At 59.8% G+C, this 13,823-nt stretch overlaps 1 protein-coding gene across 7 annotated transcripts in view; it reads right to left on the reverse strand.

Annotated features, from left to right (window-relative positions):
* Nucleotides 1–836: 836 nt before the first annotated feature.
* SARDH (sarcosine dehydrogenase) overlaps nucleotides 837–13,823 on the reverse strand; it is a 66,555-nt gene continuing 53,568 nt past the window's right edge. For 6 of the 7 annotated variants that reach the window (XM_047768848.1, XM_047768849.1, XM_047768847.1 and 3 more), the window contains 4 exons: nucleotides 7,147–7,309; nucleotides 6,136–6,304; nucleotides 4,160–4,295; nucleotides 1,686–1,938 (listed from right to left, as the gene is read on the reverse strand). In XM_047768848.1, the coding sequence (XP_047624804.1) occupies nucleotides 1,813–1,938; nucleotides 4,160–4,295; nucleotides 6,136–6,304; nucleotides 7,147–7,309 (594 nt within the window). In that variant the 3' untranslated portion in view covers nucleotides 1,686–1,812. Of the gene's footprint in view, nucleotides 1,939–4,159; nucleotides 4,296–6,135; nucleotides 6,305–7,146; nucleotides 7,310–13,823 lie in introns of all 7 variants that reach the window. The other variant, XM_047768851.1, reaches the window with a different exon arrangement.

Genomic DNA, 13,823 nt, shown 5'->3' on the forward strand with positions numbered 1-13,823 from the left:
CTGATGGACAGGACGTAGCGAGTGAGCGAGGCAAGAAGGGCCCTGTCCACCTGCCCTCCGGGGGCACATGGCCACCCTGGGCCCCTGCAGGAGGCTCTGAGCTCCTGGGCTGGCAGGAGCCTCACGCAGGTTGAGTCTCCTCTGCCTGGAGAGCAGCTGGGCTCTGCCCCAGCTTTCGCCCAGAATCCCCGCGCAGAGCCGAGGGGGGGCCACGATGTTCCTTCTGCCCAGAAAAACCTTCCAAAACAGATGCCACAGGTGTCTGGACGAGGGTAGGAAGGACAGCCTGTGGTCACCGGCTCCGAGGGCAGGGCGCTGTGGCTCGTCCTTACGCAGCCAGGCAGCAGGCTCGCGGCCAGGCCGTCCCGAGCTGCGTCTGTGACCCAGAGCCCTTGCCAGCGAGACCAGGGTTCCCTCTCCCCAGCGGAGGGACAGACACAGGGAACACGAGAGTGAGCGTCCCTGGGTCTGAGCTCAGCTCCCGAGGGGGGAGTCGGGTGGACCTCGGCCTGACCTCCCTGCGCCCAGAGCCTCCCCCAGGGACGCCTGTGGAATGAACACGTGTGCGACCCCAGTCCAAGGGTCGAGGTCAGACCACAGGCCCGGGGAAGCCGGCCAGGCCACCCGGGACGCGGGATCCCCTCCCCTCCTCCTCTGGCCCCCAGGGGCCCCTCAGCGCCCCCTAGGCCCCCTCACGGAGGATCCAGGCTCCCGCCACGGGCAGGGGGCTGCGGGCGATCCTTCACCCTAAGTGTGGGGACAACAGAGAGCCTGTCCCAGCCTGCGGTCTGGCGGGGGGACCAAATAATCTTTCCAAAGGCCAGCGGAAACCCGCCTGTCTTCTCACGGCCTCAGCTTTATTAGCCTGACCTGCTCCAGCCTGGTCCACGGCGGGGCTGCGCAGTGTGCGCCTCTGAAAGCAGCGGGGCCTGCAGGGCCTCCTGCCTGCGTCTGCGGGAGCCTCGTTCCCCGTGTCCCCTGAGGGTCTGCCACCCCACCCCCCGGCCCCACTTCTCCCCACAGGGCGGGGCTTTCAGGGCATGACCACCTCGTGTGGCTTTATTGGGCTGCCTGGGCCCTGGCAGGAAGCCAGAGATCCACGCAGGAGAGTTCTAGAGGCTTCTGGAAAGCGGCAGGGGAGTCACCCCTTTCAAGGCCATGCCCGGGATGCGGGTAGGGTGGGTCAGAAGAGCAGGGACACCAGATCTGTGTCCTAATCAAACAGCAAGGACAGAGGCCACCAGGCAGGAGGGTTCTGCCAGGTCCCCCCCATTTCCCGCCTTCCTCCCGACCTGGTGAGCCAGGGCCCTCGGGAGCTAAAGCAGCAGGACGGGGGGCTTCTGTGCAGGGGAGGGAGGGCGTCGATCTGAGATGCCGCCCCCCCGCTGCTCTGGCACCGGCTTCAGGGCTGCGAACTCAGAGGCTTCCCAGGTGAGAAACTGAGAGGGCAGGGCAGGAAGGGCTGCTCTGGCCAGCGCCGCTCTGGACAGCCAGCCTATCGGGGACTGGGACCCAGAGAGAAGTTCTTTGTCTCCCTGCTTTGATGGGGGCCTGGCTGTGTTTTCTAGGCACCGCCTCAGAGGCTCCTGGGGGCTACAGCTGTGTTCAGAGTGGGTTTTGGGGGGTGGGGTGGACTCGGGACCACCCTGTGGTCAGTGAGCACAGAACAGGTGTGCTCGGGAGGTGGTGAGCAGGCCTCGACTGAAGGCAGGGAAACCCACGTGCTGGCCGGTGTCGGGGTCCTGGGGCCCCTGGGGGTGGACGGCGTGGGACAGTGCGCAGGTGGCTGGCCTCCCGATGGCCCGAGGCCCGTCAGTAGATGCCTTTCACTCTCCTGTTGCCGGGGTCGAAGGGGGATTTCAGGTGAGCCTGGGCGGGGTAGGCCACCCCCATCCTCTCCAGGGCGTAGTCCCCGCTCTTCACAAAGTCCCACGAGACCTGCTTGTGGAAGAGGAGGGGCCGAGGGTCAGTCGCCGCCCCCCCCCACCCCCCGGTGCCTCTCAGGATGGGCCAGCGTCTTGGCCTCACGTCCCTCCCTGGGGGCAAACCCATCGCTGTGCCAGGGCCTTCTCTGAACGGGGGAGCTGCCCTGAGCAGGAGGTGGTGTGTCCCCTGGCCCCTGACTTGGACTTGAGCACCCAGGGGGCATGTAGCAGTGGGCAGAAGCGGAGGGCGCCGGGACCCTGTTCTCCCAGTGCAGTGAATCCACCCTGGGCCGGGCGCGGAGAGGGCGTCCTGGGCTCTGCTCTGGGAGGTAGAAGACCTGTCTCTCTGGGCACTTCAGGACTGGATTGAAAAACAAAAACAAATACAAAACACCCAAACAAAGGAGGCTTTTTATGTGACTGCTGTGCTGGAATGGAGTGGCTTCTAGCCCAGGCTTCTGGGTTGTGTACTGGCCGGGATCAAAGCTCCACGCTGCCCCCATCAGGCCGCCCCCACTGAGCCCAGAGACCGCAGGCAGAGGTCACGGATGCTTTCAGACGTACAGGAGCGGTTAGCCCAGAGCTGCCAGGTCGTCCTTATTAGAAAACACGCCGGAGCCCCCCAGTGCTGCTCCCTAATTCCAGAGCCTTTCCTTTTAAGGGCCAGTTTTCCCACTTTATGAAGGAGGCTTGGTTACCCTGCTGGTACGCAGGTAACCGTTTAACTGGCTCTCAGGGGAGGTTGGCGGGGGCGGGGGGGACCCCTGAAGGCAGCGTCTGCCCGTTTCCATGGTCTGAACACTCCGGACAGCCCTGAAGGTGGAGCCGGGAAGAGACGGACCCCGTCAGCTCTTGCTAGCCAGCCGGAGCCGCTCCCGGCCCTGCCCTGTTCAAACCAAAGGACCTGGTCACACTCGATACCCACCCATCCCTGACCACGCAGAGAAGGCACATACTACTGTTCTTAGAAAGAAGAGGTGATGGGGCCTGCACCCCCACCTCGGCATGGGCAAGTGAACACAGAGCTTCAGCCGGGACCCAGGGCTCCATAGCTGGGGGGTCAGAGAAGGTCCTTTGTCACCGCCAGACGTCACCACCAGCCGTGGTGACCCCTGTGTCACAACTGCCGCCTGTGACGTTTGCACTCAGAGCAGAGATGGGCCCTGTGGGGTAGGCGGAACACCCTGTCCCCGTTGTACAGATGAGGAAACTGAGGCTCAAAGGGATGGCCTTCTCCAAGGTCACGGGGCCCATCCAGGGCTGAGCCCCAAGGCTGCTGAGGCCCAGCCGACGTCCTGAGCCTCCCAGGCCACAGTGGGAGGCAGCCTCCCCCTGTGGCCCCACGGGGGCCTGCACGCCAGGCTCCGCCTGCCCCCTGCACCTCTGCCTCCTCCTTGCTGCTTCTTCCCAGTGTCCCCACCCCCAGCCCACCCCACCCCGGCCCCCCATACTCCCTGGAGTCTGAGTAGGGAGCGGGGAGCTGCAGAGACTGTGGGAGGATCTGACTGGGTGACACCCCAGTCCCCACACTCGGGGCCTCTCGGGGCCTGTATCTCTGGGGTTACGGGCCTGGTGTGGGACCCCAGGGAAGTAAGTAGTTGAAGCTGTAAAGGTGCCAGTGACGACAACGAGGCCCCTCCCCCCCCCCGCCATGTCCCACTACCCAGCATGGCCACATGATGCCCTGGTGAGCAGCCAGCCTGGCATGAGTTTCCCATCCCTGCCAGGCCTCAGGCCCCCAGAAGTCCTCAAAGGCCCTTGCTCTCCCTGTGGTCCGGAGGGAGGCGCCTGTGCTCGGAGGGGATGGCTTGGGTTTATAAATGGTTGCTTAGGCCGAATATTCAGATTTTCCCCACCTGGAACACGCTGCCCCTTCTGTCTCTCGGCCAAGTTCCCCCAGTGTGTCTGTGTGCATGTGTGTGCACATGTGGGTGTCCGCGTGTGTGCCCTGAGAAGTGGACACACGACCATTCGCACACGCGTGGGGCCTCCAGCTCCAGGGAGCAGAGGGGGTTATAGCCCCGGCCCTGAGCCGCTTTCGGCCCAGGACCCAGAGCATCGTGAGCCAGAGTCTTCCAGAGAGGAGAGCAAGAGCCGCCGACTCTGCCCGGAGATGCAGCCGTCAGCCCCCTCTGCTCGCGTCCCTGCCCCCCGCCCAGCACACTCAGGGTCGGGGGCAGGGCTGCGGGCGCAGAGCCCGGGGAGGGCCCGGGGCTCGACGGAGCGGGACTCACCGGCCTGCCGCTGGGGTCCCGGATGTAGCCATAGGCCAGGGTCTTGTCGATGGCAAAGCCGAAGTCGGCCCTGCGGACGTGGCCCACCACCTGGCCGCTTCTCCAGATGGCCTCCAGGCCGAACAGGGGCACCTTCCTGCAAGAGAGAGTGGGCACTGGGACCCCAGATGCCCTGAGGGGCCAGCTCGCTTTGCCTGGCCGAGGAGAAAGGGACCTCACCCGCCAGGCCACGGGCTCTAGGCCGCAGGGCGGGTCTGCCGTGAGCCCACGTGCCCAGAGCCCGGCCCTGAATGAACAGAGAACTCCCAACCCGGAATCTGGACTTCGCATCTGGAGGGACAGGCCCTGCAGATTCGGAAGCGGCCCATCTGGAGATTTCTTTTCCGTGTGACTTTGGAAGCATTTAAAAGGTGACACCGTAAGGCCGGTTTACTCCGGCTCCTTTTGGACGGCGTGGTGTATACTCTGTTAAAAGCCCTTGTCTCTATTACACACGAGGTATGAAGAAAGTTCAGTGTAAAATTCTTGAAAATTCAAAAAGAGAAAACAAAGGAAAGCTTAAACTACCATCACAGAAACGCCAGCACAGGATCCCTGGGCTGCAAATTTTGGCAGACGTGTCCCCCACCCACCCCCAGACGGTGCCCAGAGAGGACTGTGCTGGGCGCCCAGGATGCAGCACGAACCGAGCAGAGAGCGCCAAGTGAGGACTGCGCCCGCCGGGGAGGGGAGCCGAGTGTGGCTGGGGCCGGTGACAGTGACAGGAACTGTGTCAAGCCTACACCAAGGGAGAGAGCTGGACAGGGACTGGGGTCCCTCCTGGTTCAGAGACCAGGAGCAAAAGCGTCTGGGCCCCACTGGGCCGGTGATGCGGCGGCTGGAAGGAGGCTTTGTAAATACATCCTTGTCTCCGTTTCTCACCCCAGCCCCAGCGGGGTGTCGTCTCCCCACGAGGAAACAGCCTCCAGAGAAGGGCAGCAGGTTCTCTGCGACGCCCAGCCCGCAGTCTGGCCGGGCCTGCTCGGGTCTGGGACTGGCCGGGCCACGGCACTGGGTGGATTCGGCAGCCCGGCGGGGAACGCCTGTGCGGTGCATTGCCCGAGGGTGAAGACGGCAGAAAGGATCCATGGACCCCCCCACTCTGTCTGCGCCCCCAAACTGGAGCTGAGCTGCTCCGTGGAAGCTGGACAGCAATCCTGTGAAGAGGCAGCCCGGCCGAAGCCAGCGAGCTGCTGCCGGACGGTGACAGACCCCAGCTCTGCTCACTCTGCCTCCATTTGTGGCTGGCTGTCAGCTCCAAATCCACAATGCCCAGAGATGCCCACCACCCTGGAGGTGGTTGCTATTCAGACTCCACCTCATACCACCTCTAGCACCAACACCCAGGACCAGGGGCAGCGTGCGTACGGCTCCAAACACGCACGTAAGAGCAACAAGCTCATGCCACCCCGGGGGGACAGAGGGGGTCAGGCCGCTCATGGGGCTCTCCTTCCACCTCTGCCACGTGCCTGGCCGTGAGCCACCCTGTCCCTGGCCCCCGTGCTCTCCATCTCCGGCCCGGCTCGTCCCTCTATGGTCCCCAGCTCCCAGGCTGGGGGGAAGCTGTGACCAGGGCACAGTGGGAGGTGGCTTGCTCCGTGCTGGGGGAATGGGGTGATGGGGCTTGGCTGGGCAGTGCCTTTCTCTTAAAATCTGCCTCCGAGGGAGGCTGCCCTCCCCACCCCCCGACCCCCGCTGGGCCCTGGCCTGGTTTCGCATCCCACCTGGCCCTGGTGGGATCTCAGGTTGTAGCCTCAGCTTCAGAGTCGGGCCTGGTCTGGGCCCGGCTCTGCCTCTCGGGCCCCAGCCTCTTCCTCTGGACGGAGCTGTGGTGTGAGTGCAAGTCACACCAGGCGGCTGGGGAGGAGGCACCCGGGAGCGCCCGCCGGCTCCGGCCACGGCAGCCTCATCCGATGGCCCGGGCCCAGGGTACTCACTCGTCCACCGTGAAGCACACCAGGCGCCGGCGGAGGCCCTCAGCCTGCTGCTTCTCCAGGGCCTCGCGCCCCAGGAAGGGGACGGCGGACTTGAGCTTGCAGGTGAAGGCCAAACCCGCCTCCAGGGGGCTGTCATCTGGCCGCAGGTCAGCGTGCCAGTGCCGGTAGCCTGGGGACGGGGAGACCCCGGGGTCAGTGCCCAGCGGAGGAGGTGGACTGGCCCTTCAGAAGACGCACATGGGAGCTCCCGTCGCGGCGCAGTGGAAACGAATCCGACCGGGAACCATGAGGCTGTGGGTTCGATCCCTGGCCTCGCTCAGTGGGCTAAGGATCAAGCATTGCCGTGAGCTGTGGTGTAGGTTGCGGACGAGGCTCAGATCTGCGTTGCTGTGGTGGAGGCCAGTGGCTACAGCTCCGATCGACCCCTAGCCTGGGAACCTCCATATGCTGCAGGTGCGGCCCTAAAAAGCAAAAAAAAAAAAAAAAAAAAAGATGCACGTGGATGCCCACCCCAGCCCACACCCCATCCTAGACCTTCTGTGACCTGGGCAACCCAGGGCGCAGGGCATCCTTGACTGAGGGGGCTCCCTGGGGGAGCCCCCCCAAGCCAGACCACCCCCAGCAGCATCGCAGCATCTGTGCATCAGGCTGGGGTGCTGGGGAGGGGGCTGCGAAGGGACCGGGCAGCCCTGAGAGCCCCTCGCTGCCCTGACATTCTTCAGCTCTCTCAGGAAGCAGGGAGGCTGAATCCAACACAGCTTCGGCCCCGCCCCCTTCCCCCGGGCAAACGCCCCGCTCCTCAGAGCCCCCGCGTGAGTCGGCGATCCAGCTCCGGCCTGTGTGGAGGACTAGGTTCACGGGCAGCAAAGGGGGTTTGGGGAAACTGCCAACGTGGGAGGCGGGGCAGGGGGAGCCAAGCAGGGCAGGAAGGCAGCAGGGGGACGGACATGATGGGCCAGGGCCTTCTTGCCTCCAGCATGGCTCCGGGTGACCCGCCAGACCTGCACACACCTTTCTCGGTGCTCAGGGAGTCGATGGCTCTGTACCCGGCGTTGACGAGCCCGTGCTTGGCCCCCGCTGTCATCACAGCCTGGTACACGGGCAGGCAGGACGGCCTTGGAATGTGCAGCTCCCAGCCCAGCTCCCCCACGAAGGACAGCCTGATGGCCCGGACCTGGGGGGACAGGTCGCGGCTCAGACAGGGCTGGGGCCAGGCCACTGAGGCCGAGGCGCAGCCACCACATGTTGGGGGCCATTCCCCAGCATCACCATTATTCGCTGGCCCCGGGCCCAGGCCACCGGCCACCAAGAAATGAAGGGTTCGGAGCAGGGTCCTGGGAGCGCTCTGGAAACCTTTAAAAGGGAGGCGCGTGGACATTGGGGGTGGGAAAGAGGGGACCCGCGGTTCCCAGGCCTCAGCTCTTCTCCCCAGTGACTGCAGGGGTGTCCCAGACCCTCTGGAACCACGGCCCACAGAACCGTAGTTCTCTCTCGGTTCCGGAGGCAGCATCCGGAACCCGTCGCCCTGGACCCTGCTCCCTCTGGAGGCGCCAGGGGAGGGTCCCTCCTGCCTCTTCCAGGTGCGGGGGCGCCCAGGCATCCTGGCTCCTGTCTCTGCCTCCCTCTCCTCTGGGTCTGTCTGTCTCCTCCGTCCCTCGTCAGGTCACCTGCCATTGGACTGAGCTCCACCCCAGCCCAGCACGACTCACCTCGACACCCTGGCCTTAATCACACCTGCAAAGACCCTGTGTCCAGGGTCCCACGCCTCTGGTCAATCACTGCAATGACCAAAGGGCAAACCTCTTGGCCTCCCTTTGGCCTCGATTTCCTTGTCTCTAAATGGGTTCAGGAGCCTGGCTCTGTCTGCTCTGGGAAGCCCTGGGGTGGGCCGATGAGGACGCGGATGGGGTGTCGGCCATACGGCTCCTGAGTCACCCTGGCTGCAGGCAGGGGGCTCGGGGGCCTTGAGAGGGGAGCATCCGGGTGCCGGGTGAACAGTCTATCACCCCCAACTCCCAGCCTGGTGGGCCTCGGCCCAGACACAGCTTCTGTGTCCTAGGACTCAAATCTTAGAAGGACTCAGCCAGAAGCCCAAGCCAGCGTGATGGCGGACACTTCCTGGGTGGGCACATGCCAGGGAGGGACGTCTGAGCTGGAACCTTGAGCAGAGTTTGCCTTTGCAGACGGGACTTCCAGGGAAGAGGGAACACAGGTTAAAGGCTCAGAGGTGGAGCAGGTGTGCGTTGGGGGAACCAGAGAGAAAGGCGGGCAGGTGAGCCTGGCAGGGCCTTGGCCTCTGACTGCAGACATCTGACTGTGAAAGCCACGGCCGAGGGCTGGGTCCCACAGGCCGGGAGAGACGCCGTGGGCCCCTACAGCCCCTGTGACAGTGTCGTGCACGGAGTGTCCATGGGCTGGGCTCCTCAGGCACCCTGCTTCATCAAACCCCTTCTCGGCCCACGTGGTGGTGGGGACCCCACTGTAAGACCCTTCAGAACATCATGCAGGAAAGGGGCTCCAGAGACACCCCACCTGGGCTGAGCACATGGGGACAGCTGACGTGGGGACAGCTGGTCTCTGGGCACGTGTGTCCCCCCTCGCTGTGTGCCTGGCCAGCAGCTGATGGAGGCCACAACCAGCAATGGGATAAGGCCCGGCCCTGCAGCCTGACCTTTCGTGTGTGGCTGATCTGGTGGCATGTCACTGACACACCCAGCAACTGGTGCCTGCTCCCGGCCTTCGGGCAAATCCTTGAACCTACAGTGACCCCATGTGCAAGGCCTGAGCACGGGACTGTCCCGCTGGCAGGAGGGACAGGGAGGGGCCGGCAAGTCTCCGCGCTCAGGGAGGTGGAGGGGCTGATCCCATGACGGCTCGGAGCCGGAGGGCTGCCCCGTGCAGCTCCCATCAGGGTGAGATATCTGAGCAGCAAAGCAGGGGCCACTCTCCGCAGCCAGGAACCAGCGCCTTCTAAAGCTGACACTTGAATCACTGCTGCCGAGGGGCTGGACTCTGAAAGCTTTTGAAACAGCACCAATTTGCTCTGAGTTGCCGTCTGCCCAGGCCTCTCCAGAAACTCCACATTGTACTGTTAACATTTCCCTGCTTCCCCTGGTGCAAGCCGTAGGCCCCTGACAAAGATTGCCTTGTCAACGGGGTTCTAATTTTAGACAACCCACAGAGGAGCTTGGGGCTCAAAGCCAGTCTCATTTTGAACAGGGAAAAAAAAAAATGTTTAAAGCTCACCCATTAATGGCCCCGGGATGGCGGGTCTCATCAGACACCCACGCCCCCAGTCAAGCCAGGTGCTTGGGTGAATTCCCAGGTGGGATGGAGCTTTCCTGCCCCTTCCCCAGCTCCCAGGGGCCCAGGGAGGCCGGGAGGCTGGCTGGTCGCTCTCCCAGGCACTCCTGTGGGCAGGCCCAGCACACAGAGGGGCTGAATAAGTACTTCCTGGATGGAGGGTGAACAGGTGCAGGTGGACAGACCTCTGCTTTCTGGCAAAATGAGGAGAAAGGTTTGGGGGTTTCCAGGTGCCTTTTTAAGAAAGCGTCACTGGTTCTTGAGACAGCTTGCATTTTTCTCCACTGGAGCGGTGGAGTCGGGGGAGTCCTCAGGCTGAGAAGGAGGACGTCTGGAACATGGCTCGGGGTCACCACGGGACCGGCCTGTCCCCATCTGATCAATGGGGTGAGCATCAAGTTTCCAGGAAGCATGTCGTGCCTGGCACACAGTCATCTGCCACTAAAAGGAGCTCGGATGGACTTAAAAGCAAGCCCCAAACTGAGGCACCTCCCCCCCTCGCAAAACACAGCCCTCCCACTCCTATGGGAACCCCAGAAGTAGGTGGAGCCACAGACCTGAAGAAGGTCATGGGGAAGGACCTAAAGTCGGGTTTTGTTTAAACACTTTCCTGGCCCTAAGGACTCCTTCAACACTGTTAGAACGAAGAAACCAAGTCAGCCAGGTTGCAGGATATAAACGCCACACACAAAAATCAGCTGCATGTCTGTACTCTAACAATGAACCATCTGAAAAGGAAATCAGAAAAAAAAATTCCATTTAAGGTCACATCAAAAGAATACAATACTTGGGAATAAACCCAGCTGGAAGTGAAAGACTTGCATGCTGAGAACAGCAAAACAAATGCTCAAAGAAATGAAAGAAGACACATAAATGAAAAGCTATCCCATGTTCATGGATTGGAAGATGTAACGCCATCCAGATCTTAATACAACCCAAAGCCATCTACAGATTCAATACAATCCCTATCAAAATCCCAGTGGCATTTTTTGCAGAAATAGAAAAATCAATTCTAACAGTCATATGGGGAATTCCTGTTGGGGCTCAGCAGGTTAAGATCCCAACTAGTATCCATGAGGATGCAGGTTTGAAACATGGCCTTGCTCAGTGGGTTAAGAATCCCACTGTGCTGAGAGCTGCAGCATAGTTTGCACATGCAGCTCAGATCCGGTGTTGCTGTGGCTGTGGTATAGGCCTGCAGCTGCAGCTCCGATTCAACCCCTAGCCCAGGAACTTCCATATACTGTGTGTGTGGACCTAAAAAAAAAAAAAGAGAGAGAGAGAGAGAAAGAGAGAGCCCAGAAATAAACCCTCATGCACATGGCTCAGTGACCTTCAGCAAGGGAGTCCAGATTGTCCCATGGGGAAAGGACATTTTCCTAAACAAACAGTGATGGAAAGATGGAAACTTCTCCTACACCATTACAAATAGTAGCTCAAAATGGATTAAAGACCTAAATGTGAAACCTTAGACTGTAAAACCCCTAGAAGAAAATATAGAGGTAAAGCTTCATGACATTGGAATTGGCAACAATTTCTCTGATGTGACTCCAAAGGCACAGAAAACAGAAAAAGCAAATATAATCAATTGGAAAACACAGCAAATTGTAAAGACTTCTGTGCATCACAGGGGACAACCAACAGCAAAAAGGCAGCCTCCAGAAAGGGGAAAAAACAGTGGCATATCATGTATCTGATAAGGGTTCACATCCAGCCTACAACTCAACAAAAACCAAACCACCCGATTAAAAAATGAATTAGGAACTTGAGCAGATGCTTCATCAACGATGATACACAAATGAAAAGACGGTCCATCAATATCACTACGTTAGAGAAAAGGAAAACAAACCACAATGGCTATGACCTCATACCCATACGCATGGCTACTATTTAAACAAGAACAGAAATAAGGCCGAAAATAATCAGTATTGATGAGGAGGCGAAGGAACCGGAACCCTTGGACACAGTTGGTGGGAATGTAAAATGGTGCGACTGCTAGGAACAACAGTACGGCGATTCCCCGAAGAATCCAAAATAGAACTCCATATGTCTGGCGATCCCACGTCTGGATATACATCCAAGAGAGCGGAAGGCAGGGCCTCGGAGAGGAGTTTGCACTCCCGTGTTCACAGCAGCATTATTCACAAGAGCCAAGAGGAAAAAGCAGCCCAAGGGTTCTTCGATGACTGAAGTGATAAAGTCTAGTCATGCAACAGAAAGTTCTTCTGTCATTAAAAGGAAGGAAGGGCTGCCACCTGCTACCACACAGATGAACCTCCAGGACATGCGGCTCAGTGAAATGTGAGTCACGAAACCACAAACCCTATATGATTCCACTTGTCTGCAGAATCAAATTCATAGAGTCAGAAAAGAGAAGGGTGATTGCCAGAGCCAGGGGGAGGGGGAGAAATGGAAGTTGTTTTTAGAATAGAGTTTCGGTTTTGCAAGAGGAAAAATTTCTGGAGATCTGTTGTACAATAATGGGAATGTACTCAACACTTAAACTATATGCTAAGAAAATGGTTATGAGGGTCAAAACAAAACGAACATGCTTTTCTCCACCAATGGGCACCTTACGCCCAGAGGTGCTCAGGGAGTCACACTTTTTCTCAATGTTTTTGGTGCCAGAAGCAGAGGAGCGACGCAGTGGACTCAGGCACAGGACCACTCACAGGGGCGGAAAGGACAAGGAGCCGGCTGGGAAGCCCCACGTTGTGTCAACAGAAGTTTAAGAAGGAGGTTCTGGGCCGGGTGGAGGGGGGGCGGGGAGACAATCTTTGAAAAGAGAATGGCAGTGAATTTTCCAGAGTGGAAGGTGGCCAGTCACGAGCCCTCAGACTGCAGAAGCAGCATGAGCACCACGCAGGATGAATAAAAGCAAACTGCTGCCGAGAACATGCTGGGGCAAGTGCAGACCTCTGAGAAAAAGCGGGAGGGGGGAAGAGAGGGCAGGGAGTGGGGAAGGAAAGGGACAGAGAGAAGCAGAGAGAGTGAGAAAGAACGGGAGATGGACAGACAGAGAGGGAGAAGACCTGCAAAGCTCCCTGGGTTGACTCTAGACGTCTAATTGGCAACACTAGACACCATGCAACGTAGAATAACATATTGGAAGCACAGAGCTTGGAACACAGAGTCCAGAAACCCGCGTCCTTCAAGGGCTGGAGCGAAACGCAGATGTTTCAGATAAAGACACGGAAAGATTATCCATCACAGTCTTCAGGGAAAGAACTTGCTGAGGATGGATGGCAGCAGAAGAGAGAACAGAGCGGCCGGCACCTGGGGTACGGACACCCCGCTTCTACTCGAGGTGCACATCTGGGGTGAAACCAGAGCAGAGCCTCAGCCGGGTGGGGGTCGCGCTGGGAGTCGGGGAGGCAGGCAGGGTGCGGAACGGTGGGCACGCCCTTGGGGCTGACTCTGCATCCCGTTGGAGATGGGTGCTTTGGGACCAAGCCGACAGAGAGGGAGCAAGGAGCGGGTGCGGTCCTGTGTCCCCGGGGGCAAGCCTCCTGGTAGCAGCAGACATGATTAGCTCACCTTTTGTGAGTGGCCGCTCGGTGTGGACACTGCTGGGAGTCCAACCACCTTGGCCAGGGCCCATCTTTGCAGTGGCTGCTGTGGTTCTGGCCAGCTGGCCCACCAAGGCAGGAATTGCTCCCAAAGCCAGCAGGAGCCACCTGCCAGCTGGGCCCCCTGGGAGGCTCAGAGCCCTGGACTGCGGCCTGGAGACCACAGTGGAGCCCTTGGTGAGCAGAGATCAGGCTGGAGGTGGGGAGGCAGACCCGCCAAGCCCCAAACACCTGGGTGAACGTCATGACTTCTAGGTGCTTCGTCCTCATTCCCAACTGGCTCAAGGAACTTCTTCATTTAAAAAATTTTCTCTTTCATTTATTTTTTTCCAACCTGCAGCATATGGAGTTCCTGGGCCAGGGATCAGATCCAAGCTACAGTTGCGACCTAAGCCAGCGCCTGGCACCTGGGCTTGGGCGCCGCATACCCACCAGGCTTAAAGCTGAGTCACAAACATTGCTTCCCTGGCCACCTGACATCCCTCTGAGTCTGAGTCTGCAAATCCTGGACAATAATGGGGCTCACAGGGCTCATGGGAGCAGCCAACAAAACTGTTCGCCAGAGAGCCCAGGCGGGGAGCTTGCTGCTCAGGGAGACAGGGGCTGCTGACACGCCCATTTTACAGAGAAGGAAACTGGGGATTCAGAGAGGCAAAGCCAAGGGTCTGTGACATCTTGGGAAATGTTTGCCAATCAGCTCTTGGGCCGGGGGGCGAAGGGGACAGGGTGATTCTGTAGCGTTTACCACTTGCTGTGGTGTAAACACTTGTACCGTGGCTAATTTCATGCTACCAGTGGTTTAACCACCACTTGCTA

This window comes from Phacochoerus africanus, chromosome 2 (assembly GCF_016906955.1).
Source record: "Phacochoerus africanus isolate WHEZ1 chromosome 2, ROS_Pafr_v1, whole genome shotgun sequence".
In the NCBI taxonomy this organism is placed as follows: Eukaryota; Metazoa; Chordata; class Mammalia; order Artiodactyla; family Suidae; genus Phacochoerus; species Phacochoerus africanus.